Source organism: Cydia fagiglandana, chromosome 10, assembly GCF_963556715.1.
Source record: "Cydia fagiglandana chromosome 10, ilCydFagi1.1, whole genome shotgun sequence".
Taxonomy (NCBI): Eukaryota; Metazoa; Arthropoda; class Insecta; order Lepidoptera; family Tortricidae; genus Cydia; species Cydia fagiglandana.
The window spans coordinates 15,671,266-15,696,541 of NC_085941.1; the positions used below are offsets into that span (position 1 = coordinate 15,671,266).

At 38.5% G+C, this 25,276-nt stretch overlaps 1 protein-coding gene across 1 annotated transcript; it reads left to right on the plus strand.

Annotated features, from left to right (window-relative positions):
• The first annotated feature begins 116 nt into the window (after positions 1-116).
• Positions 117-24,787, plus strand: LOC134667937 (RNA polymerase-associated protein CTR9 homolog). The gene is made up of 21 exons (XM_063525358.1): positions 117-296; positions 372-470; positions 808-1,047; positions 3,194-3,462; positions 3,711-3,906; positions 4,101-4,328; positions 4,776-4,982; positions 5,349-5,503; positions 5,807-5,977; positions 6,481-6,695; positions 7,250-7,407; positions 8,394-8,522; positions 9,056-9,318; positions 10,914-11,124; positions 11,509-11,717; positions 11,869-11,889; positions 12,876-12,991; positions 19,150-19,372; positions 19,972-20,274; positions 20,649-20,726; positions 21,817-24,787. The coding sequence occupies exons 1-21, from the start codon at positions 264-266 to the stop codon at positions 21,992-21,994; spliced, it is 3,702 nt and encodes a 1,233-aa protein (XP_063381428.1). The 5' UTR covers positions 117-263; the 3' UTR covers positions 21,995-24,787.
• The last annotated feature ends 489 nt before the right edge of the window (positions 24,788-25,276 follow it).

Sequence of the window (25,276 nt, forward strand, 5' to 3'; positions counted from 1 at the left end):
ATCTTTCGTTTTTCCTAGGTTTTTCAATTTTATTATAGATTGATGTAACAAAATGGCTTGAACCATTTGGAACGAGCACCGTTTGACGGTAAAGTGACAATTTGCCACAGCCGCCATTCGTCGCGACGAGTCGATTCGTATCGCATCGCCAAACAAAAATGGTTGTTGCGTCGCCTTCGTAAATCGCATTATTATTGGTTATGTGTAACCGGTTGCAGTGTTTGTGATATTCTTGTGACGAGCAGGAAGAAAACACATGCAAAATGTTGGAAATTCCGTTAATGACAACGGATGAGGTAATATGATAGATCAGTGTAACGTAGCTTTCTTTTTAAAAGGCGAATGTTTTCAATCCTGTGTTTTGCGTTCAGGTGATTGAATTAGATCCGGAACAGTTACCGGCTGGAGATGAAGTGCTCGGTATTCTGCAGCAGGAGCGCTCGCAACTCAGTGTTTGGATCAATGTTGCGGTAAGTAAACCTAACCTAAAAGTCATGTAATCAAACTGTTTTTATTGCCCTACGTACACTATAAATAATCAAACGTTCACTAAAGGACATTGTATATTTACATCAGTGAACTACGTGGTATTTAAGAATGACCTAAATCGTTAATTTACACTAAATAACCAATCTTGATAGCATTTAATCTACAATATTGTAGTAATCTAGGTCATGAATTTGGGTACTTATTCAATTTTAATGTGGGATTCATTCCTCCTAAATGTTATAACATATACATGAGATTTCTATCAGTATGAACTATCAAAAACAAATAAAAAAATTTGTTGTTTTTTTCCATATTCAGCTTGCCTATTACAAACAAAAGAAGATTGATGACTTCCTCAAAATCCTGGAGGCGTCCCGTGTGGACGCCAACATGGAGTACCGGGATGTCGAAAGGGACCAAATGCGAGCTCTCGACATGCTCGCTGCTTACTATGTTCAAGAAGCCAATAAGGAGAAAACCAAAGATAGGAAGAAAGAGTTATTCACAAAAGCCACTTTGCTGTATACAATGGCAGATAAAATCATCATGTATGATCAAGTAAGTACTGCACACATTTTTTTTTTTAATCTTTTTTTTTTTTAGGGGGTTTTGTCACGCAGTGACAATGTCACCCCCGTAATGAGATCTAATAATAATAATGATGTAGTAGTGAAGTATTACCTACACCACTACATCACATTTAAATATAGTTTGCACATCAACCTGGCCTCGTCTGATAGTGGCGATGCCAGGACGATGTTGCAACTACCTATGTTGGTGGTTTTTATAAATGTCATGTCACTCCTCAGCGCCTCATTACGGACACATTCCATCAACACATGGTGAACATCTTCTATTTTATCGCACTCTTGGCAATTTGGTGAAGCCGCTAGTTTCATCAGGTGCTTGAATTTGTTTGATGGAATGTGCCCGGAACGAAGTCTGAGGAGTGATACTACCTGTTTCCTGCTTAGCTTTTTGTCAAACCATGGGACCTGAGGGGGCTGACATTGAACTGTTCGGTACCAGATTCCTTTAGTGAGAGACCGCTTATCAAAGTATTCCCTCCACATCTGCCTGCAACTAATCCTAACTTTACCTAGTACTTCGCTGTGTACTGGTAGACAATGATATGGAATACCGTCGGTTATTGCAAGTTTTGCTGCTCGGTCAGCCTCCTCGTTACCCATGATACCAACATGAGAAGGTATCCACTGTACAATCACTTCCCTATTTAACGTACGAAGTTTGTTGATGGATTCAAGGATGGTGTAGGCTATCGGAAGCCCTCGACTGCTCGAGGGTAACCGAGCCAAATGTGAAAGGGCGCTCCTTGCGTCTGACAGAATTACAGATTTGTTATGGTCTATAGACTCTACATATGACAACGCTTCGGCTATGGCAATAAGTTCACAGTGCATAATAGATATATCAGCTTGTACGTTAAACTTTCCCCGGAAATCCACCTGAGGGTCAAAAAAAGCCGCCCCACATCCTTGTTTCTCCTTGGACCCATCAGTAAACACCTTATAAAATGAGCTATACTTACTTTCTAAGAGATCATTACATAACCTATATAAATCTATTTGGTTTACATGTTTTTTGGCGGTCTCTAAACCCTGTACAAAAACATATATATTATTTGATAAATTATAGCTACTTATCCAACTATTCATTGAGTACATAGGTAATTGCTCATGTGATTGTACTGGGAGGTTACAGAATTGATTATAAGTTTCAATGAGTAGGGCTTTTTCTTTGTTCTCCAATACCTATTTTCACATGCCCTATTTAGTTCTTCTAACACATGTATTGTAGCATTATGTTCCAAGCATTTGGCTCTTAAATAAAACTTACTGCACACATAATTATGTTGATAAATAATGGTAGAATATCTGGGAGACCGAGCTTATAAAAACTCAATAATGCGCATTTTTCCAGAGATAAGACCTAGCTAGATCGATTTATTGCCCCCAAAAACCCCCATATAGCAAATTTCATAGAAATCGTTAGAGCCGTTTCCGAGATCCCCATAATATATATACATATAAATAAAGAAATAAATAAACAAGAATTGCTCGTGTAAAGGTATTAGATAGATTAGATATACATATCCCTTGCAGCAGTTTGTAAGGGCCTCCCCACATCTAGCGTGTTTCGAGCATCGGCGTCTACAACTCTATGGCTGAACGTCGACGCAACTGCGCAGCGACGTCATTTTCCATAGCGCTAACCAGACGCCGACGCTCGAAAGACGCTAGATGTGGGGGGGCCCTTAACATGAGAATTGAGATAACTTTAATGACTACAGAAAGTTCACAGATATTCTGATCATATTTTAAAATGTATTGTAAATCCCACAAAAAAAGACAAAAAAAGAACACATGAACAGAATGGCAAAAACTGCATATCAAGGTGCTTAATTAGAACTTGGCATAAACAGACCCATTAAGTGGAATTTTAAAGATCTAGTCAGTTTAATGAGGTATCACAGCTTTAAAACTAAGCTAGCTCCAACATGTATAGATGGTACTTAAAAAACTATAGAAATAAATATATATTATCTTCAAAAAAATCAGATATCATAATATTTCATTGTTTTCTAGAAATATTTGTATTTTTGTTGTAACAATTACCTTATTGATATATGTAAATCTCTGCTAATTCTCTAATTTCCTTCTACTAATCCATTTAAACTTTTCAGAACCATCTCCTTGGCCGAGCCTACTTCTGTCTGCTTGAAGGAGACAAAATGGAACAAGCAGACGCTCAGTTCAACTTTGTACTGAACCAGTCTCCCAACAATGTTCCCTCTCTTCTTGGCAAAGCCTGCATAGCCTTCAACCGCAAAGATTACAGGGGAGCGCTGGCATTCTATAAGAAGGCACTGAGAACTAACCCCGATAGCCCTGCGGCATTGCGGTTGGGGATGGGGCATTGCTTTATGAAGTTAAATAACCAAGAAAAAGCTAGGTAAGAAACTTATATTATGGTTCTGAATCTTCTTTGACATTACATTAAAATATATTTGTGACTGCAACATTTAAAAAAATAACCTGTACCTCGCATTTAATAATTATGAGCAATACACAATTACACATTTTAATAATATGTATTTAAAATCTGCTCCAATTGAAAATACTCGAAAAGGAATATTTTGTGTTTGAATCTGTAGGAGTTTTATAGTCATATAATATACAAATAAACTAATTTATTGACAGGATGGCTTTTGAAAGAGCCCTACAGTTAGACCCACAATGCGTGGGCGCGTTAGTGGGCCTGTCCATCCTCAAGCTTAATCTACAAGAGAATGAGTCAAACAAGATGGCTGTGATAATGTTGTCCAAGGCGTACGCCATAGACCCTAAGAACCCTATGGTTTTGAACCATTTGGCGAACCACTTCTTTTTCAAGAAGGTGAGGTTTTATTGACTTGTATCTAGTTGTAACAGTTTTTTACTTAGATTGTTCTTTGCAAGCCATTGTTGTTATCGTGTGACGTCAGTTGTCTTCTTTGGCGTTCTGAGGGCTGAGTTAAGAAATTGCTCAAATGAGTTTTTCCCACTTTATTTACTCAAAAATGCCCATAAAAATATTTTTTTTCATAACAGGACTACAGCAAAGTACAACACTTGGCTCTCCACGCGTTCCACAACACAGAGAATGAGGCCATGCGCGCAGAGTCATGTCACCACCTAGCGCGAGCGTTCCACGCGCAGGGCGACTGCGATCAGGCCTTCCAGTACTACTACCAGGCGACACAGTTCGCGCCGCCCAACTTCGTACTGCCGCACTATGGGCTCGGGCAGATGTATATCTATAGAGGAGACACTGAGAATGTAAGTGATATTGTCTGGTGCAAGGAACTTGATTGAATATTACCATTGTATTATGTCAGCCAAAGACACCCCTACTTTTTTTTATTATGGCTTATACTCCTCGCTAAATTTAGCAAGGTGGACTCTGCCAATGTCGAGGTGTAGACTTTTGACTTGTAAGACACCCCTACCTACTTAGAGTAGACTTAGGTATCTCTTAAATAGGGTTGCCATATGAAAAAATAGAATATCCTGATCATCCTAAAAATCCTGACATTTCCTGAACAACCATTTCTCCAAACCCACTGGGGTTTCTTTGATTAGCCTCGCATCTCGGAACTTTTTTAAAATCTGTTTTAAAGCTCTCGGATAGCATATTCGTATATAGACTATAGATCTTGCATTTAATTTTCTACCTTAAATTGTTAGCCATAAAGCCTTAACTACAACAATCTCTTTTCAAAACAGGCCGCCCAATGCTTTGAGAAAGTCCTGAAAGCCCAGCCCGGCAACTACGAGACCATGAAGATTCTCGGCTCACTCTACGCCAATTCAGCCTCGCAGTCCAAGAGGGACATAGCCCGGCAGCATTTGAAGAAAGTCACCGAACAGTTTCCTGATGATGTGGAGGCTTGGATCGAACTGGCACAGATATTGGAGCAGAATGACTTACAGGTATTTCTTCCTTTATTTAGTCATTCTCCTATCTCTGAAAATTGTAGTTATCACAGCCATTTTTATTGTGTTACGCCGAATTACTGTTAGCAGTTTTTTTTGGAATTAAATTACGCATGATTTCAAAAGCATTTAAGGTTACGCCAAACCTGTTGCGTACACGCATGTAACTAAATAGCTACAAATGTAAAAGCCGCTGCCGGAGCCATGTTGCATACGCATATGGTCCGCGTTGACCCTTAAAATAAAAATTAAACATGTATATTAACCCCTAGGTAGATAGACCTGTTGGTTTTAGGCCCATTTTGACGCAAAGTCTCTAGGCCATTTATCATTAGCTTATATTCACTAAATTATTTCTATTAGGGATCCCTGAACGCGTACAGCACCGCCATGAAGATCCTGAAAGAGAAAGTGAACGCGGACATCCCTGCGGAGATATTAAATAACGTAGCGGCCCTTCACTACCGGCTAGGCAATCTACATGAGGCCAAAACTTTCCTAGAGGAAGCACTAGAAAGGTACTTGATTGTTCACAGAAAACTGTAACTAATACAAACTAATAAATGTATCACATTATAGAAAACAGTAACTGAGCAGTTCTCTTTTCAAAAGGGCTTATTTCTCTATGAAAACCATACACCCTTATGAAAAAACACTCCTCAACTGGACTTCTTGATATAGTTCAATTTGTGTATCAAATGCTAAAAATTAAAAAGTGCTTATTGGCTATGCGGCTGGGAGAACTGAAAAACTAGGGATTAGGTAGATTTTGTAAAAGTAACCCATGATATTTATTTTATTTAATCTAATTTTGTTTTCAGAGAGAAAGTAGATGCGGAAACTTTAGACGCCCAGTATTACAAGTCCATAGCTGTGACTACTACATACAACCTGGCTAGGCTCAACGAAGCCCTGTGCATGTACAACAAGGCTGAGAAACTGTATAAGGACATTCTGAAAGAGCATCCTAATTATATTGATTGTTATTTGAGGTAAGACTTGAACGAAATGTCAGAATAATTTGCTATTTTATTCGATAATAGAGTAACAAGTAAATTCAAATCATATTCCAATTCAGAAAAAGTTAGAGTTTGTTTTTATGCCACCTCTAAAAAAGTATTGTTTTAAATGAGAAAAAGTGTCACGTTTGTCTGACTACGCCAAAGCTTAAATTCCTTTTGGTTTATGTGGTGTCCATGACTTTTTATTGTCTACCAAAAAGGAGGAAGTTTTATCGGAAAAAATCTATAGTCATTTCATTTCATTTTCATTTATTCACCATAAAGTAATATGTGCATTACATGGTATGGTAGTCAATATACATTTAATTTTATTTGCGATTTTTTGCTCTTGAGTACTTAATACTTACTTATGATTACTTGTCATGTTTACTTAACTAAAATACTTTTTATTACGATTTCACGTCCTGAATTAATTCCCTTTTACCAGAAAATCTTTCTAAAACTGCCAAACTAATCCCACAAAATGTTCACAGACTAGGTTGCATGGCGCGCGACAAAGGTCAGATCTACGAGGCTTCAGATTGGTTCAAAGAAGCCCTAAAAGTGAACACGGAGCACCCGGACACGTGGTCGCTGCTCGGGAACCTGCATTTGGCGCAGCAGGAGTGGGGCCCCGGACAGAAGAAGTTCGAGAGGATACTGCAGAACTCTTCTAACGCCAGCGACGCCTACTCGCTGATAGCTTTAGGTGAGATTTGGGATTCATTAAATCAACTAGACATCACATCAGATTACAAGACAGTCCATCAAAGGTCTATTGCAAGGATCTACACAATGTCTCTAAAAATAGTTAAAATTAGTGTAAGAATAAATTAGTTTGATCCTTAAATAAATTACCTATGGCCAATCCACGTCTTCTCCAATAATCTTGACTACGCCCGACCCACAAGGGACACCCGAAGATTTCTGCTATGCGACCGGTCATTGTACGCTGAAATATTTTTTTTTTGGCATTTATTTAGACGGATTAAAGCTTACTTTGATGGTTCAAGAACTTTTATGCAATTTTCGTAGTTTTGGAATCGTCTAAATGAGTCTCTTTGTTTTTTGTTCAATCTAATTTGACCCGATTAGTGCATGAAGACGGTTAACTGTCCCCAAACTGCTGTAGATGCTAAAAGGTCAATACTAAACAGTTAATCCGATTTGTGGTGGTTTTCTTGCCTTTATTAGGTCTAAAATAATATCAACTTTATTACTAATTTCATGTCTTAGTTTTCAATTTCATCGTCATGTTATCAGGTAACGTGTGGCTCCAAACTCTGCATCAACCATCCAGAGAGAAAGACCGAGAGAAGCGACATCAAGAACGAGCATTGGCCATGTACAAACAAGTTCTGAAAGTCGACGTTAAGAATATCTGGGCCGCGAATGGCATCGGCTGCGTTCTTGCACACAAGGTAACTAATATATCCATGATATAGTTAAGGCCTGACTAAAAACACTTTGAACATGAATACCGAGAGAAGAAACACCAAAAACGAGCCTTAACCATCATCATCATCATCATCCTGGCGTCAATCCCGGCTGTGCCCCCGCGCGGGGCGCGAGGACCCGGGGTCCGCCTTCCGACTCCTTCGTGACCACTTTGCCCGATCTTCGGCATCCCTGGTAGTGAGTCCGTTGGCACGCATGTCCTCCTTGACGACATCAAGCCATCGCTTCTTGGGCCGGCCTCTTCTTCCCGTACCGGGAGGAGGCGGCATGGCCAGGCATTTGTTACCCACGTAACTTGCCATATCATGTACAAACAAGTTCTGAAGGTGGACGTCAAGAATATCAGGGCGGCGAATGGCATCGGCGGCGTTCTTGCACACAAGGTAATTAATATATCCATGATTTAGTTATAGCCTGACTAAAAACACTTTGAACATAAATACCGAGAGAAGAAAACCAAAAACGAGCCTTAACCATATCATGTACAAACAAGTTCTGAAGGTGGACGTCAAGAATATCTGGGCCGCGAATGGCATCGGCTGCGTTCTTGCAAATAAGGTAGTTATCACATTACTAGTTAATGGAGGAGCCATAACAAATCAGGCAGCGGTTATAATATTATTATCGGAGGATTTGGGGATTTGAATTTGACCCAAATTCAATAATGAATGCCAAAATCCTTCGTTCTAATTTTTTTTATATATCCGATCAGTTTGATCGGCGATTGGTCCTAATCACACCTGATGGAAAGTGAAGACAGAGCCTATTTTACTTATTAAGGCGTTATTAGATTTAGTTTGTGACCAAATATTACATTGCTTCTTATTTTAGTTTTTGGCGCTTGATAAAATATGATTTTTAATATTTTGGAAGGATTTTAGGGTATTGAATACACATAAAAAAAAACCAAAGTGCCTTTCTATAACAATACAGTTTTTTTTCTGTGCAGGGTTGTGTGAACGAAGCTCGCGACATCTTCGCTCAAGTGCGAGAGGCCACAGCGGATTTTCCGGATGTTTGGATGAACATCGCTCACATTTATGTGGAACAGAAGCAATACATCAACGCTATACAAATGGTAAGTATTTTACCTAGATTTATAGTTCGTTTTTTAGCATTAGAAAGAACTTGCAAGAAGGTAAGCGATCTTGACATGTCTTTTATTTGAAAAACACTTTTTAAAAATCAAAAACTATTACTTATGAAAGCAGAAGAATATAAATGATCGTATTAGATTCATAATTCCTTCATATTTGCCGAAACTTATTTTTAAAATGTGTTTTTCAATTAAAAGACACGTCAAGATTGTTTACCTTATTTCTAATGCTAAAAAAAAACAAATTTTCCATTACATTCTAAACAAAACAACACTGATGGGGGAATGCAATCCCTCACAGTGTAACAAGTAGGGACAGGGATTGCATTCCCCCATCAGTGTTGTTTTGTTTTAAAATATAACCCTGTACCTACTAACCCCTTAGTTTGTAAGCTTTACTAATAAAAATTGTGTCCATGTGTTACACATAATAAATAAAATATTCATTCATTCATTAATATTATATGCATTATGTATAATATGCCCTCTGAAAAAAAAATGTATATTTATTCCAGTACGAGAACTGCATTCGCAAGTTCCGCATGCACCACGACGTGGAATGGCTTACCTGGCTCGCGCGCGCGCACGGCCTCGCCGGCCGACCGCAGGCCGCCAGGGCTGCCTTACTACGAGCCAGGAGAGTCGCACCACACGACACAGCCCTATTGTACAATGCAGCACTCACACTGAGGAGGCTCGCGTCACATGTGTTGAAAGATGAGAGGAGTTCTTTGGATGTAGTGTTGAGAGCGGTACATGAGTTGCAGGTGTCACACAAGTAAGTATTATAAATCTTACTAACTTGCTTAAGCGTGGAATGAGTCAATTGACTAAAGGCCGCCAGAGCTGCCTTGTTACGAGCCAGAAGAGTCGCACCACACGATACAGCCCTATTGTATGATGCGGCACTCACACTAAGGAGGCGAGCTAGTTGGATGTGTGTTTAGAGCGGTACATGAGCTACAAGTCTCACACAAGTAAGCCATAATCCTCCTTATTCATAAAACTTTACGGGCCTGATTTAGTTAAATTGTTTTATTATCCCTTTCTTACAAATACATAAATCAAAAGACAAACGATTCATAGCTAATTCAGACCAGTAACGCGTTTATGAACGCCATTAGTCTTTAATCTTTGATATCGAATGGATAACGCGGCCCTAGAGCAGTGGCGTGCCTACGGTTTCGGAGTAACGCAAGCCATAAGATATGTTTTCGTAATAAATGTCCAATCTTACTTTGAACTCAAATGAATGAATGAATTTGCTAGCGTAAGTATCGCGGCGAGCTATCAAAGCGCACAGATAGAATTTTACAAACATATCAGAGGGTCTACTTTCTTTCTCTGTTACTCTAATTACGCCTTAATTGGAGTAAACCAACAATCCTTTTGTTTTGTGACGGCTGTACAAAATTTTCTCTTAATGCGACTGACTTTTCTGAGAATACACAAGTCGGGTGTCGGTTTTGGCGCTGACATGATATCCCGTTTTTCTACAAAGTTTAACGATTTTACCTTGCCTTCGTTGAGTAACATGTGGACGCATCTCATACCGTCACAAGGAACAACTTCATCAATTGTTAACACTTATAAACGTCACAACAAACGAACAAATCCACATTCTCTACTTAATTCAAATTCACTTAATAAAATTAAGCTTTCGTTACTTGTGACTCGACTAAATAATAATATACTTGAAGTAAACGCGTGTCCGTGCGAACTTATGCAGCTAACTTCACACCAAAAGCCAGGCTTAAATCGCCGTATAAAATTGCTATACATACCAACAAATAGTTACATCGTTCTATGGTGGTTTGTAGGCTAAGAGCGCCTAGAGCGGGACGAAAAAGCAAGCCCGTTTGCAAGCCAACGAGTGCGAGCAGGATAGCTAGAACATTCTACTCTTGATTTCTTTCGCGCGGACGAGGCGTCACCACGGTAAAAATTTGCAACACGCTGGCGCCGCGGTCCGCGCGCTGTAGCTTGAATTTAATAATACGGGTTAATTAGGCGCGCGGTTTAAAAATAATCTATATTGATTATTGATCTTATCACTACGTAATTTCGGTAAGGCAACTAAGGCAAGCCCGGCTTTTGGGCTTGTATGGAAGTACCGCCACTGCCCTAGAGTTGCCTTACTATGAGCCGGGAAAGTAGCACGTCATGTTACAACTTAGTTGTATACCGAGCCGCAAAAGTGCATGGAAGCAGATCAAGCAGAGGTCCCGGGTATTTATAACAAATTCTTGTTCCTGAGTTGTGAACGTATTTGTTACATTACTATTTATTTATATAGTAATATCGTCGTTTAGATTCGTCGGGCTTGATAGATTTGTGTAAGATATTGTTCTATAATATTTTATTTATTTCCAGATACTTCCAACGCCTAGCCTCAACAGAGAGCGGCGAAGGCGCCGAGCGAGCTCGCTACGAACCCGCGGCCGCCGCCGCCGAAGCTCGAACATGCGCCGACCTGCTCTCTCAAGCGCAATGGCACGTGGCCAGAGCGAGACGACAACACGACGAGGAGGTCACCATGCGTGACCGACAGAGAGAGCAGAGAGAAGCTTTCAGGAAGCAACAGGTAGATTTTGTTGAGGTCTTAGAAAGCGAGCAGGAGTGTTAGATAACTTTCATTATACATAATAGATATACTTGCTACCAACGAGGAAAAAGCTAAATTTACGTAAAAACATATCGTTGCATTGATAATAATTGACATACATATATCTAAGGACTGACATATGTCTAAGTCTGCACGATTGCCTCGAATTCGTGAGTGACACCGCAGAACTAGCACCATTCTCAATAGTGCCTGTAAGACCCGTCCTTAGGTACATCTCAATGTATTGGTGCTGATTTCTTAATTTTGCTTGATCAAAAATTTGTTTTTGTAAAAGCAGACGTTTTTACTATGCTACTCTTTATCTGTCACTCCATTAAATCAAAACCTAATTCTAACTCCCAGGAAGAAGAGCGCCGCCGTCGCGAGGAACAACATCAAAAGAGCACCGTCGAGCAACTACAGAAGAGACAAGAGTTCAAAGAGAAGACCAAAAACGCCTTACTCTTCGCCGACATGCCGCTTGAGGAGAAGAAGAAGGGAGGCAGGGGGAGGAGGAAGGACGAATATGTGTCCGATTCGGGCAGCGGCAGCGATCGGCCTAATGAAGAGAAGTTAGTATTGTCCTTATTATATAATTGTTTGGGTTTGATTTTAAAAGTAAATCGAACATTGGCTGCTCTTCGCCGACATGTGGCTTAAGAAGAAGAAGGGAGGCAGGGGGAGGAGGAAGGACGAATATGTGTCCGATTCGGGCAGCGGCAGCGATCGGCCTAATGAAGAGAAGTTAGTATTGTCCTTATTATATAATTGTTTGGGTTTGATTTTAAAAGTAAATCGAACATTGGCTGCTCTTCGCCGACATGTGGCTTAAGAAGAAGAAGGGAGGCAGGGGGAGGAGGAAGGACGAATATGTGTCCGATTCGGGCAGCGGCAGCGATCGGCCTAATGAAGAGAAGTTAGTATTGTCCTTATTATATAATTGTTTGGGTTTGATTTTAAACCTACATCGAACAATGACTGCTCTTCGCCGACATGCCGCTTGAGAAGAAGAAGGAAGGCAGGGGAGGAGGAAGGACGAATATGTGTGCGATTCGGGCAGCGGCAGCGATCGGCCTAATGAAGAGAAGTTAGTATTGACTTTGTGACATAATATTCAGTCGTTAAGGGTTATAAGAAGGATGTCATTGTTTGTGTTTGATTTTAAACGTTTAAACGTAATCGAACATTGCCTGGTCTTCGCCGACATGCCGCTTGAGATATGGAAAGAAGGACGGATGAATGTGTCTGATTCGGGCAGCGGCAGCGATCGGTCTAATGAGGAGAAGTTAGTATTTTACTATATAATTGTTTGGGTTTGATTTTAAACGTGGATCAAGCAATGACTGCTCTTCGCCGACAATCCGTGGGAGGATAAGGACAAGTATGTTTCTAATTCAGGCAACGGCAGCGATCGACCTAATGAGGAGAAGTTATTTTCTCCCAATAGCTTGAGTTTTGGCAGCTAAAACAATACGTGTCTGTTATTTAAGGCTACTCTATAATATATAAAAATAAATCAAATCGGAGCCGGAAACTTAGGTACCTTTTCCTTGTTAGTTATTAAAAATGTACTATAGTTGGTCAAGCAAATCTTGTCAGTAGAAAACGGCGCGAAATTCAAATTTTCTATGGGACGATAACCCTTCGCGGGTAAATTTTTAAAATTTGCGGCCTTTTTCTACTGACAAGTTTTGCTTGGCCAATTTTACATAATTTATTTCGTGTTTCAGACGGGAGAAAAAGAAGAAGAAGGAGAAAGGCGACCGCAAGGGCAAGAAGCGCCGCGACCGCGCCTCGGGCTCCGACAGCGACCGCCCGCCCAACAAGCGCGGCCGCAACAAGGCAAGTTACTCGCATCAACGGGTCTCTATTGTTTCCCAAAAAGTTTTAAGTCATAATGTATTGTTTCTCCGAATTTTCGTTAGTCATAATTTGTTTTTCTCAGAAACACGTAACTTTTCAGGATTGGCATAAGACAAACCTAGCTTAACCTAACCTGTCTAGTGAGTAGTGTCTATAGGATAACCTTACGAAAATCCTGAAAAGTTAACGGTGTCAGTTTTAGGACTAATGATAATATGACAAACAACACATTATGACATAAGACTTTATGTGAAACAAAGGGACCCCCGCACCAACACATTAATGTCCCTCTCTGAAGTTCTTAAACCGTTCCACAATATTGGAGGTTCTTCTTCCTCGCATTATACCGTCATTTTGTCAAAATTTTGCAGGTTAGTAAAACAAACAGCATGTATGTGTTATACATAGATTGCTAAAATCATAACATATCCCTTAAGAGGGCGTCGAGGAGGGTAAATTTTCAGATTCTGTCAAATTACCCCATTTCACACACAAACGCAGCTCACGCACACTACCTCAATTTACTGGGACAGGTCAGTGACCCCTAATGTTTTTTTAAAGGTGCTGTTTCGAGTTTAGTGTTAACTACTGACCTTCTTTGAGGAATTTAAACTGTCAAAGCTTTCCTTTGTGAGAAGACAGAGAAAAAACACTTTTTATATATAGCTTTCCTTGTTTGTTCATGTCATGTCATAGGTATGTGACGTATTAGGTAATTAATTATTTTCGTTGTTGACTTTTGTATTAAGATAGGTACAAAACGGCGACGCTCTTAACTGTCCATCGGTAGACCTTATGCCTTTTGTAATAAGGTTTATGGACTGTCAGTTAACAGTGTGGTGGTGTGCGATGGTAGGTATGCGGTTTGTAGACATAGACCAAATTAAACCTAGGAGTTTTATTATTAAAGATATAAGAAATCGTCTACTTTACCTACTCGAAAAAAGTGGACTCTATCTAAAATTATCCCTTCATTAGTTATAGGTCTTGTAACATTTTTTACAACTATAGACGCTTATTATATTTCACTTATAACTTAATTTTTAAAGCTCTGTTGATAATAAGGCTTTAAAAACATCTAATAAAATTCAGGTACTACACTTATACGTTTGTAAGTCAGTAAGTGATGCTTACTTAAAACTTATCGGGAAATCAAATAACTCATAACTACCTATATTAAAATATTTAAATTTACTAATTCATCTCATACGTTCAATAAGGCCCGGGACTGGGCCTTGTCACCCGCACCGACAGAGGGCCTTTTTAGTCCTACATAATATTAAAGAACTGTGTCCCGGATAGTATGGGTTCTGGTCCATGACGCGTCCTGAATTAACTTATACAGGGTGTAATTGTTAAGTGTGGCCAGGCTACAATTCCGTAAATATAACAGATATCAGAAAACTTCAAATTGATATCGAAAGTGCATTACCTAATGAGTAAAATTACATTAATAACTTTTTTTAAATAAATGCAGAAATATCCCAAACATTAACTTCCAATCAAACCCTCCCATACATTTAGTACGACGACTCAACCCTCAAAGAACGTCGGTGTTGTAAGAGACAAAACTGCTTGAGATTCATTATTTGCGATAATAAACTGTAATAAAATAATAAAACTACCGTTTATGGAATAATAAATCTAACACTTATTTTTTAAGGAAGTACATTTTTTGTTTACAGTAGTTTCTCGAAATGACGCCCTTCTTGTGCGATACATTGACGGGCCCCCTTAAATATTTCTAAATTAACTTTGCGGCGTGATTAAAAAATAAATGTTAGATTTATTATTTCATAAACGGTAGTTTTATTATTTTATTACAGTTTATTATCGCAAATAATGAATCTCAAGCAGATTTATCTCTTACAACACCAACGTTCTTTGAGGGGTGAGTCGTCGTACTAAATGTATGGGTGGGTTTGAAGTTAATGTTTGGGATATTTCTGCTTTTATTAAAAAAAAATATTAATGTAATTTTACTCATTGGATAACGCACTTTCGATATCAATTTGAAATTTTCTGATATCTGTTATATTTACGGATTTATAGCCCGGCTACACTTAACGATTACACCCTGTATATCATTAGATAATTCATAGCCTATATCTATAGAATAAATCGTTCTTATGAGCGTATTTGGTGGGCATCCCTTATTAGTAAAAAAGCCTACTGCTTTATAATAGGGTGGCAATGGTGGCAGAAACCCATTTCATTTGTAAAATTGTAGGGATGAATGTATAGTTTATTGTAAATCCCAAATATATTAAATTACCCGCGGACAGAGCGACCGATTTTATTATTAGATAATTTTCACATGTATGAGCTCTGTTCTGTGTAAGTAATCCTAGAGCAGCTGTAAGCGCTGCGCGCCGTGTTTGACGGTCTAACGATCCGCCCTCGGCTGCAGCGCTGACAGCGATGTATTGTGCCCGCTTCCCGCAGGCGCAGAGAGCTAGATACGAACGTTGTTATCGAGGCTGTCATACTAAGTTGCTTTTTCCCGTTAAATTTGTGTTTTGTAATTATTATTTGGCTTTCGCTCTTTCTCCTTCTGTTTGTATAAAGATAGATAGATGTGTGTATTGTGTGTCGTAACGGACAATAAATCGGTGTGCGAAAACGAACGCTTGGTGCCTATTATTTGCTCCTGCATCTGCACCCGCTTACCACGCCTAGCACAACTCTACCTTCCACATCTACAAAATTATCACCTGTAATTTATCTGTAAAATATTAAAACATTGTATTCACACTTTTCAAATGCCAGATTCAGTTTTTTTTTTTTAATGTTTGACTTTGGCCATAATTCAATTTGAATAGAAATCATCACCGCCACGCGCTACTAATTAATATTCAGAAAAAATATATGAGTGCCTATTTTTATTTTTTTGACATTTAGATTTTATTCTAGAAATTATAGACTAGTATTTTTTATACAATCTTTTTAATGTTTGACGATCCTTCTGTGAAATTCTTAGTGTTAAATTTGATATGTATAATAATCCAATTTTATTATGGAATAATATTAACATCAATAAATTGTTCTGATAGTTAGATTAAGATTAATTACGATTCATAAGAGCTTGTTGCTAGGCCTAGATTTTGCAATTTTTTATTTAGTACAAATCACCACACTGTGATTTTAAAGGCCAAAATTGTCCTAAAATTACATATCATTATCATTTATTGTGCAAAAATCAGTTTATTTGTATGAATCGTTATACCTATATACGATTATTTAAAAACTGAATTCCTCGTCCCTAAATTATACAAAAATGATATATAACTTGCCCTAGTTGCTAAAAGCATGAAGAAAGCATGAAATATAGCATAGATTGGACTTCATAGATTGGAGCCGACCATTTCCCCTCTTCCCTTATTTTTGGTATACTAAGCCACTAGTATTGGGTTGCCTATAATTATTTTTCTTTGAATGTACTCGTAAACCTCTATCCGTTAGTATGCGATTCATTAATGGACGCACCATGGCCCAAATCGGGACACGGTTCTTTAACACGTAATGTTAATAATCAGTGAACATCTTTAATTACGCTCAAATGCTTAAGTTTCAGTACAGGTAAAAGTACATATGAACTGTACTTTTAATGGTTAGTACAATCGGCATCAAATGGAGAGTGACGGCCAAAGTGACCAAATATAGCTATAGGATCTAAATGTGGACGAATAAGGTCAGGTGAAGCATATAAGGCCCACCTTTATTTTAACTGAAATAGTTATATTAATAATCAGGATATTATGACCAAATCAATGTTTCTTCATATATACCAAAATAGTTATAAAAATATTCCGGCGCTTTTGAAAAATACACGTTTTATAAAAAAACCATACCATGTTGGTTCGGAACCGGGCCTTGTTACTTGCACTGACAGTTGAACACTGACTTGAACATAAGTTCAAGAATAATAGAAAATATTACCGGGCCTTATTAGCTTTTATCATGAATTAATTTCATCTTCAATTTAAAATGGTCTATAGTAAAATACGGCCTACATGAGTCATGGAAAAACAAATTGTATTTTATTTAGAAAGTACTTATAATATATGTTGTTCATAATCTTCAGTAAGCTGACTTCTATAGTCCGTTTTTTTTAGCATTAGAAAGAACTTCGCAGAAGTAAGCTTGTGGTTCCAAATCTGGCACTTTTAGCGGTAATAATTTGAAGTAAATTATATGTATTGACCATGCTACATTAGATAATTCAATAATTATTAACAATTAAAGAGCCTGATAAGAAATGCACACTTCCTTCTTTGGAGTTCTTTCTAATGCTAAAAAAAACGAACTATAGGAGTCTATCTATTATAATTAATGTAGATTGACAGTTTACTTAGCAAATTGTACTTTTATACCTTTGAAACAAGCATTTGAGCGTAATTAATGATGTTTACTGATTGTTAATCTTAAATATACCTATTATGTAGGGCACTTAAATTATTTTAGCGGACCGAGCGGATATGTATGTTTGTAGACCACATTTTTATTTAAATAATTAAATTGTAATTCATTCAAAAAAAGGTTACTACAATTAGGGATATAGATACCTCACCTACCTTATTACAAAGCATTACAAAAATGTCCAAAGGCCAAAGCCACACTGATAAGACATAAGACCTCATAAATACCTATAAATAAACGTTCACTGAAAAAAACCCTAAGGCATTTCTGATAAGTAATTATTTTTCGTTACTGAGTTATCGTTTTGCACCGAATATCAATGAAATAAAAGCACGTTAATTTGATAGATACATTTATATAAAAATCGTCACATGGAACCAATATAGGTACTCGTAAACCAGACCACTGCGGTATTGGCTTTAAATATCGTTCTTTCAACTGATAATATAGCCACAAAAACTCGCTGAGACTGCAGGTCGAGTCTTGATTTCAATTTCTTGATGATATATCATTGAATTAACTTTCAAAGCACGTGATAGCTCTCAGAATAGCAACAAAACTGGTTGAAACTAAGAATTTTATTGCTGATATTATGTGAACAACATTGCTTCGTCTTCATAAATAAAATTTTAATAATTTATATTGTTTACGTTAAAATGTGAAGAAATTTGTTGATAAATTGTCTATCTAGTATATTGACATTATGTCATATATGTTTTTAAAATGACGTAATATGAATGCCAGCACAATGAAAATTTATTCCAATAAGATAAAACAAATCTTCAAACTTTTTTCATTTTTAGTGAATTAGGAAGAAACTAATTACACTGATTTGGTTGTGTTCGTATATTTTTTATATAATTTGTTATATTTTTAAAGTATTATGACTTATGAATAAAAACAAATCAAAATTTTAATGACTCTTGATCTCCGTGTGACATTATTCATTTACCCTATTTATTTTGAACACAGTTTTTCACTGGTATCATCATTCGTATACGGACATGAATTTATGTCATAAATGAACTGTCAAAATGGGAGATTTTAAGTACGCGTCCGCTCCGGACGGCCCACAGCGGGCATCTGATTCAAAGGAGAATTTGACAGATATGGCGGATGTATGGAAATTTTACGAAAGTTTACGTTTACGATTGAGTTTCTCTGTTGTCTTTAAGAGGAAAAATAGGAAAAGCCTGATTCGTTGTAGTCCAGTTATCTGGCTTTCGAAATCACTCGATTTTATAGCTTGAGCATCGAAATTTTTATACAAATTTTACTAAACGCTGACACTCGTTCATCTCGTTTTAGGTACAACTTTGCATGAGTGTATTTATTATATTGTAAATGATTTCAAATTTTCAAGGGTGATTCGTTGTAAACACACTCTTTGGGATAATAATGATATTTATTATAAAAAAAATTATCAAGAGATGTGGACGCTAGCCACTAAACGGTGACTGCCTTTTTCGCTGATTTTGCTCGATGCAGTCTTAATCAGATAAAACATCGAATTATACTATCTACTATCCAGTTACCACAAAAAGCGATATCTGTTTCAGCTCTCAAATGCTACAGTATCTATCACTATGTTACGCGGCCTAATGTAAAATAAAAAGTGGTAATCACTTTATCAAAACTAAATGCCTAAAACGATTTTGAATGGTAACCGTAACTCATTCTATCTTCCTTACATTTCACTCCTTTCTTCATTCTTACAGAAAGAAAGAGGGGGTAAGAGAGAAAAGTCTTCTAAAGCGGCGGACGAGAAGCTCAGCGCCAAACAGCGGCTCAAGATCGTTTCCAAGGAGACCATCTCCACGTCCGAGTCCGACTCGGACGCGGGCAGTCGCCGCTCGCGCAGTCGCAGTCGCAGCGGCAGTCGCAGTCGCAGTCCACCCGCCAAGGGAGGCAGGAAGAGGATCATGTCCAACAGTGATAGTGACAGGTAAATTCAACTAAGCTATGTTAAAATTTAGCCAAAACAGCGACCTAAAATCGTCTCCAAGGAAACCATCTCCACGACCGAATCCGACTCGGACACGGGCAGTCGCCGCTCGCGCACTCGCAGTCGCAGTCCACCCGCCAAGGGAGGCAGGAAGAGGATTATGTCCAACAGTGATAGTGACAGGTAAATTCAATAGGGTATTTTCCTACTAGTCAAATCAGTTACTTTTTTAGAACTGTCAAAACGATTTGCTAATATGGAGTTTATATGAAACATTACATCGTGACGCCACGGTCAACTCACCTACTTTTTATATTTCTATCAGATTTATTAAATAGAACTTGTGTTTAAAAATAACTCCTATCAGTGTTTTTCTAATTTATTTCATGCATGGTGTAAAATAATTTATTTTAAATACAGTGTAATACCCTATTATGCTATATTAGAACTTTGCCAAAACAGCTGCCTAAAATCGTCTCTAAGGAATCCATTTCCACGTCCGAGTCTGACTCGGACGCAGGCAGTCGCCGCTCGCGCAAAGGCAGATAAATATGCACTTTTATTAATTTTCCTTCTGACTATAATTTATTTCTCTACAGGTCACGTTCCAAAAGCCGTTCGAAATCCCGCAGCCGATCTCGCTCCGGCTCAGCCAAGAGCCGGTCCCGTTCAAAGAGCCGCTCTCGGTCCAAGTCTGGCTCACGATCGAAGAGCCGCTCTCGTTCCAAGAGCAGGTCCCGTTCCAAGAGCCGGTCTAGGTCGAAGAGCCGGTCCCGGTCGAAAAGCCGATCCCGATCGAAGAGCCGGTCCCGGTCGAAGAGTGGTTCAAGGTCGAAGAGCCGGTCGAGGTCAAAGAGCAGGTCGAGATCGAAGAGTCGTTCGAGGTCCAAGAGTGGGTCAAGGTAATAATCGTGGATCGTGAATCGTGAATCGACAACTAGATTTACTTATATCACGCCAAATATAAATAATACAGTTGGATATACATACAATCATCATTCATCACTCATGATGCTTATTTTCCAATGAAATGAAATAAAATTTATAATTTTTAAATTTACGCAATGAGGGAAAGAATAAATAATATTTTTATGAACATGATACATTTAATCATTTGGGAACACTGGCGTATGATTTTTATACTTCCATCAAGACATTTTTTAAATTACCTTACTCTTTGTGGTCGCTCCCTCATGACTGAGGATCGTGGTCATCCGTAGATGTGTTTTTCTAATTATACTACTTACATTAACAAATGAAATATTTTGAATTGCAGGTCTAAGAGTCGGTCAAAGTCGCGGTCCAAGAGCCGGTCGAAGTCACGGTCGAAGAGCGGCTCGAGGTCACGGTCAAGGTAAGCAGTAATTCCATCTGTCATCTTGGTCGAATGTGTATTTGCGTCTCACATTTTGCATAATGAGAGAGTGAGATGCAATGTACAGTCGCCATCAGATATATCGGACCGGCCAAGGTGCTCACAAATATCTGAACACGCCTCTATTGTCCGGGAGTTAGATATATCTGATGGCGACTGTACATTGGACCAAGATATTGGACAGATGGAATACCACCCTTTGCTGCAGAGGTGCCTGAAGGTTTTCGGAGAATATCGAAAGCGATGCTTTATCTATGTCTCTATCGCTCGAATAGGTAATATACGAAACTTCGATTTTCGTAGTTCGCGGTATAGGCCCCCGACTAAATACAGCTAACTGGTGTATTCCCATTAGTCCCCGCCCTACGTGATTGCTGTTATGCAGTTTTGTTTCTTTTTAAAAATACAGGAATGTCTCTTTTAAGTAAAATGAGCCAGCTTAAGGATTTAAGGTAGTTTCCCTCCAGGGCCCGACTTATTTTTCCACCCTGTATAAGGCCGGGACAATTGGGATGGAAACGGTTTATACGAATGTATCTAGTCCCATCTGTGCTCGGCGGGGACAAATGGAAATACACTCTAACTTTACATATAGAGGACATTATGCTCATCATGATTTAAAATATTTTGCGCAAAATGAAATTAAAATATTTCAGCCCGTACAATATTAGAACATTGAGCTTTATTGCTTAATGTAAAAGTCTAGTTTTAAATAATTGACCTGATTATGATACGTTATGACTGAAGTTCTTTGGTGAATAACATAGTCCGTGACACATGACGTCAGCGTTACGCTGAATCGAGTTTATAATTTTTTCCCCACCTCAAAAAGTGCTCAGCGCCGCTAAAGAAGTTTTCACTTCAAAAATATTAATCTCCTTTTGTAGAATAGAATTTAGTCGTTAACACACAGACAATAGACATACATAGAAAAATATAGTGTCACGAAATGGCCCCACCTCAGCATGTTGCTGGCTAAAAACACGTTACACAGTCGGTTAAAAACACGTTTATTGACCTAGACAACACGATATTTATGTAGTAAATGGTTATCTTTCTTTAATTTCAGATCAAAGAGCAAGTCGCGTTCGAAATCGCGTTCCCGCTCCAAGAGCCGGTCCCGGTCCAAGAGCCGCTCGCGCTCCAAGAGCCGCTCCCGCTCTAAGAGCGGATCCCGGAGCGGCTCCTCACGGCCCGACACGCCCGTGTCCAGGAAGTCCGTGTCGGCCAGCGACGACGACAACTAGACTCACCACGCACTCCCGCAGGCCCGCTTGCACCATCCCCCTAATCCGGGGTTAAGCGGTTAAACCGTTAACTCGGTGTCTGTACTCAGTTGTACAGTCAGCAGCAGAAGGAGCTACGCGGGCGAGGTATTCAAAATTACCTTGACACGATCTTAAGGCCTGTCCATAAATTACGTCATCGATTTTTGACGTTTTTGCCCCCCCCCCCCCCCCCTTAAAATCATCCAAAAAACATGCTTTGAATGACCCCGTTTCCTTCTACGTCATACTACCATCATCCGATGTCCAGAAAATCTGAAATGACGTAATTTATGAATAGCCCCTTATCCTCTTAACAATAAAGTCGCGTCAAGATCATTTTACTGACCCGATTAGCAACTTCTGTTGCTGACTGAACCATGATAACTCCAGGTTGAACCGGAACCCCAGGTTGGTGGAATGGTGCAAGTGGCCCTTAGGAATTATGAATTGCGAGAGACAAGAGCGTCTTCACGAGTGTATATAGGTTTTACATTAATTTACTGACAAACGAAACTACACTAAATATTAGAGGGCCTCGTTCGCAAATTTCGGGCATCTTTCACTTTTACCACATAATAAATAATAGTACTAAGTACAGAAGGTCCACTCTATAACGCGTCTATTACGAGAGATACAACCGCGAGGAGGCATCCGTTCCATACCGTTGCGCGGGCACCTACTACTAGACACCAAAACTGGTTTTGCCGTATGTACTTGTAGCGACGCGACGAAATCGCCGAGTGAACCGCGCCTGCTTTTACTCCAATTAAATTGACAGAGATAGTTTCTCATTTACAAAAGTGACTCCGATTTTAGCGGCTGTAACCCAGGTTATGTAAGAATGCAATACTAGAAAAAAAATTTGCTAACTCCAAACACTGGATAAGGTCGATCATTCTGAAAACCAGCTAGGTTTCTAAACTTGATAATCTAATCAAATTTTACACTTGCGTATTTCCTAAAGTACGACCAGCAAAGTAATTTCTGTATTTCTTAGTTTAATCATTATTAATATTGTGTTAAACGGATTAATAAAGCTAGGCACCGGGCAGTTCTACAAAATCCAAGAAAGTACAATGACGAATTATGATTCTATGTATCATTCTTTCTATTCTATTCATCATCGTTATAATTATCTTAAAATACGAGGCGTATATCAACCAATCAGTATTGTGTTTACATTACTTTGGCAAGAATGTCATGTCTTAGGGTGGTATTCCACCTGACCAATTTTTTATCAAATGCATTGCGTCTCACTCTCATTAAGCAAAATGTGAGATGTAAATATGTACAAATTTGATCAATTATTCGACAGGTGGAATAGCACCCTAACCCATTTATGTACACATAAGTAGTACAGTCGCCATCAGATATATCGGAGCGGCCAAGGTGTTCACAATATCTGAACACGCACTCTAACGCCCTGACAATAGAGGCGTGTGCAGATGATTGTGAGCACCTTGGCCGCTCCGATATATCTGATGGCGACTGTACTAGTACTTACCTACTGAACTATCAACTGCATATCTTGACATATTTTTTTTTATTGTAGATATGAATTATTGACCTTTTCCCTCTTAGATCTGTGACTGATGTCTAAAAAAGATATTTGATGTGAGGGACATACTCAAACTTGATCTAAGTTGTCTTTCTTGTTCCTGAAATTTTGGGACTTTGGAGAAATGACTGCCAACAATTTGATGTAGGCCAAATCGATTTATGCCAATACATTTGTGCCAATTCAATTAAAACTCGAAACCACAATACATGTCTTTAACGAAAGGGGAATTTGCTATTCTTTAGTACATGTATTTATTTAGCCTTGTTAGAATAATGTCAGTGTCTCTAATTCCGGGTACATGGAAGACAATTTATTTTTAACAATGTCGGTATGTCCTGTAAAAGCAAGAGTAGACCCGATTGAAACGGCAACTTGTATACTTTGACTCTTTGAGCGTCAACGGCGCCATACATGGGCGGCGTGTTCTAATAATTCTTCTTATTCTTAAGTTCTTGGCAATTAAGTCTCCACATGCATCCACAATAACAAACGTGTGAACGAGGGTGTTTGGCTTGGCTTGCGTAAGCTTATCGACGATCCGAACCAGTGTCGGTTTTTGAACACAGATCAAAGGAATACAATACAACCTGTCCGGAATACAATAACGCACTTGCAAGCGCGCAGAGTCTGTAGAGGTCGAGTATTGGGCCCCATACATTCCACTACTCTTCTCTTTCCGCACAAACTCTAAACGGTATTCAAGCGTTTGTACAGCCTTGGAACTTACTGTAGACGTTTGCCAAGTCTCGGCAAGCGTGTAAATGTAGCAAGCTCTGTTTTTATATTCGAGATACTAAAATGACATTTCGAATGGCAAATTTACTACCCTGCTTTTGTACCAATATTGGACTTGACAGCTTACAAATTAGTATCTTCCCAGATTCCGGGATAAAAGAACAAGGTTTATAGAAATCAAGTTTTACCAAGGACTGAACTAACTCTACAATGACTAACTATCCAAGTGTGGCTCGTTTATACTAGCTCTACTCCTTATTTGTTTTATCTTTGATTATGAATTTAATATGATTTTATTATTGTTCTCGTTGCGTCTTGGAATATTTAAGTACATGATTCGCGTTCATCGTTTGACGCTCAAGGGTTAATGTATGAATATGCCTACTGTATGAAAATGCTTTATTTATTCAAAGGCACCATTGTTTACTCCGCGAACGTGTTGAATATTTATAAAATAAAGATATATTCACTGATAATGTTTATTATTTCCTAATATGAATTCGCTGGTCTACTGGTTGGTATCCTTAGGTATTCTCTCCAGTCAGCTTTATTTTTCAGAGAATAAGAGCGTGTCAAGGTAATCTTGAACACCTCGCCCGCTTAGCAACTTCTGCTGACTAATAGTTGCTAGAAATTGTAATAGGTACAAAGCAAAGAGAGCGAGTAAATAATATACACATAACATGCAAAACTTCGACACGCTTTTGCTCTATTTTATTTGCTCACGCATTTTAGCGTGAGTCTTTAACTTTTAATGGCTTAAGGCGGTTGGTCCGTATCTGTAGCGGAAATATCTATCTAAGGTCGAATATTTAAACAGCCATTTTATTTATTTATTTAAATATTTAAAATCCTTTAATTGTCATCAAAAAAGTACATATGTCAATTATTCAGATACCTTATCAACCAAAATACGAAACAGCAAAAAATAAGTAAATGTGAATTATGTAGAGATACCTACACCT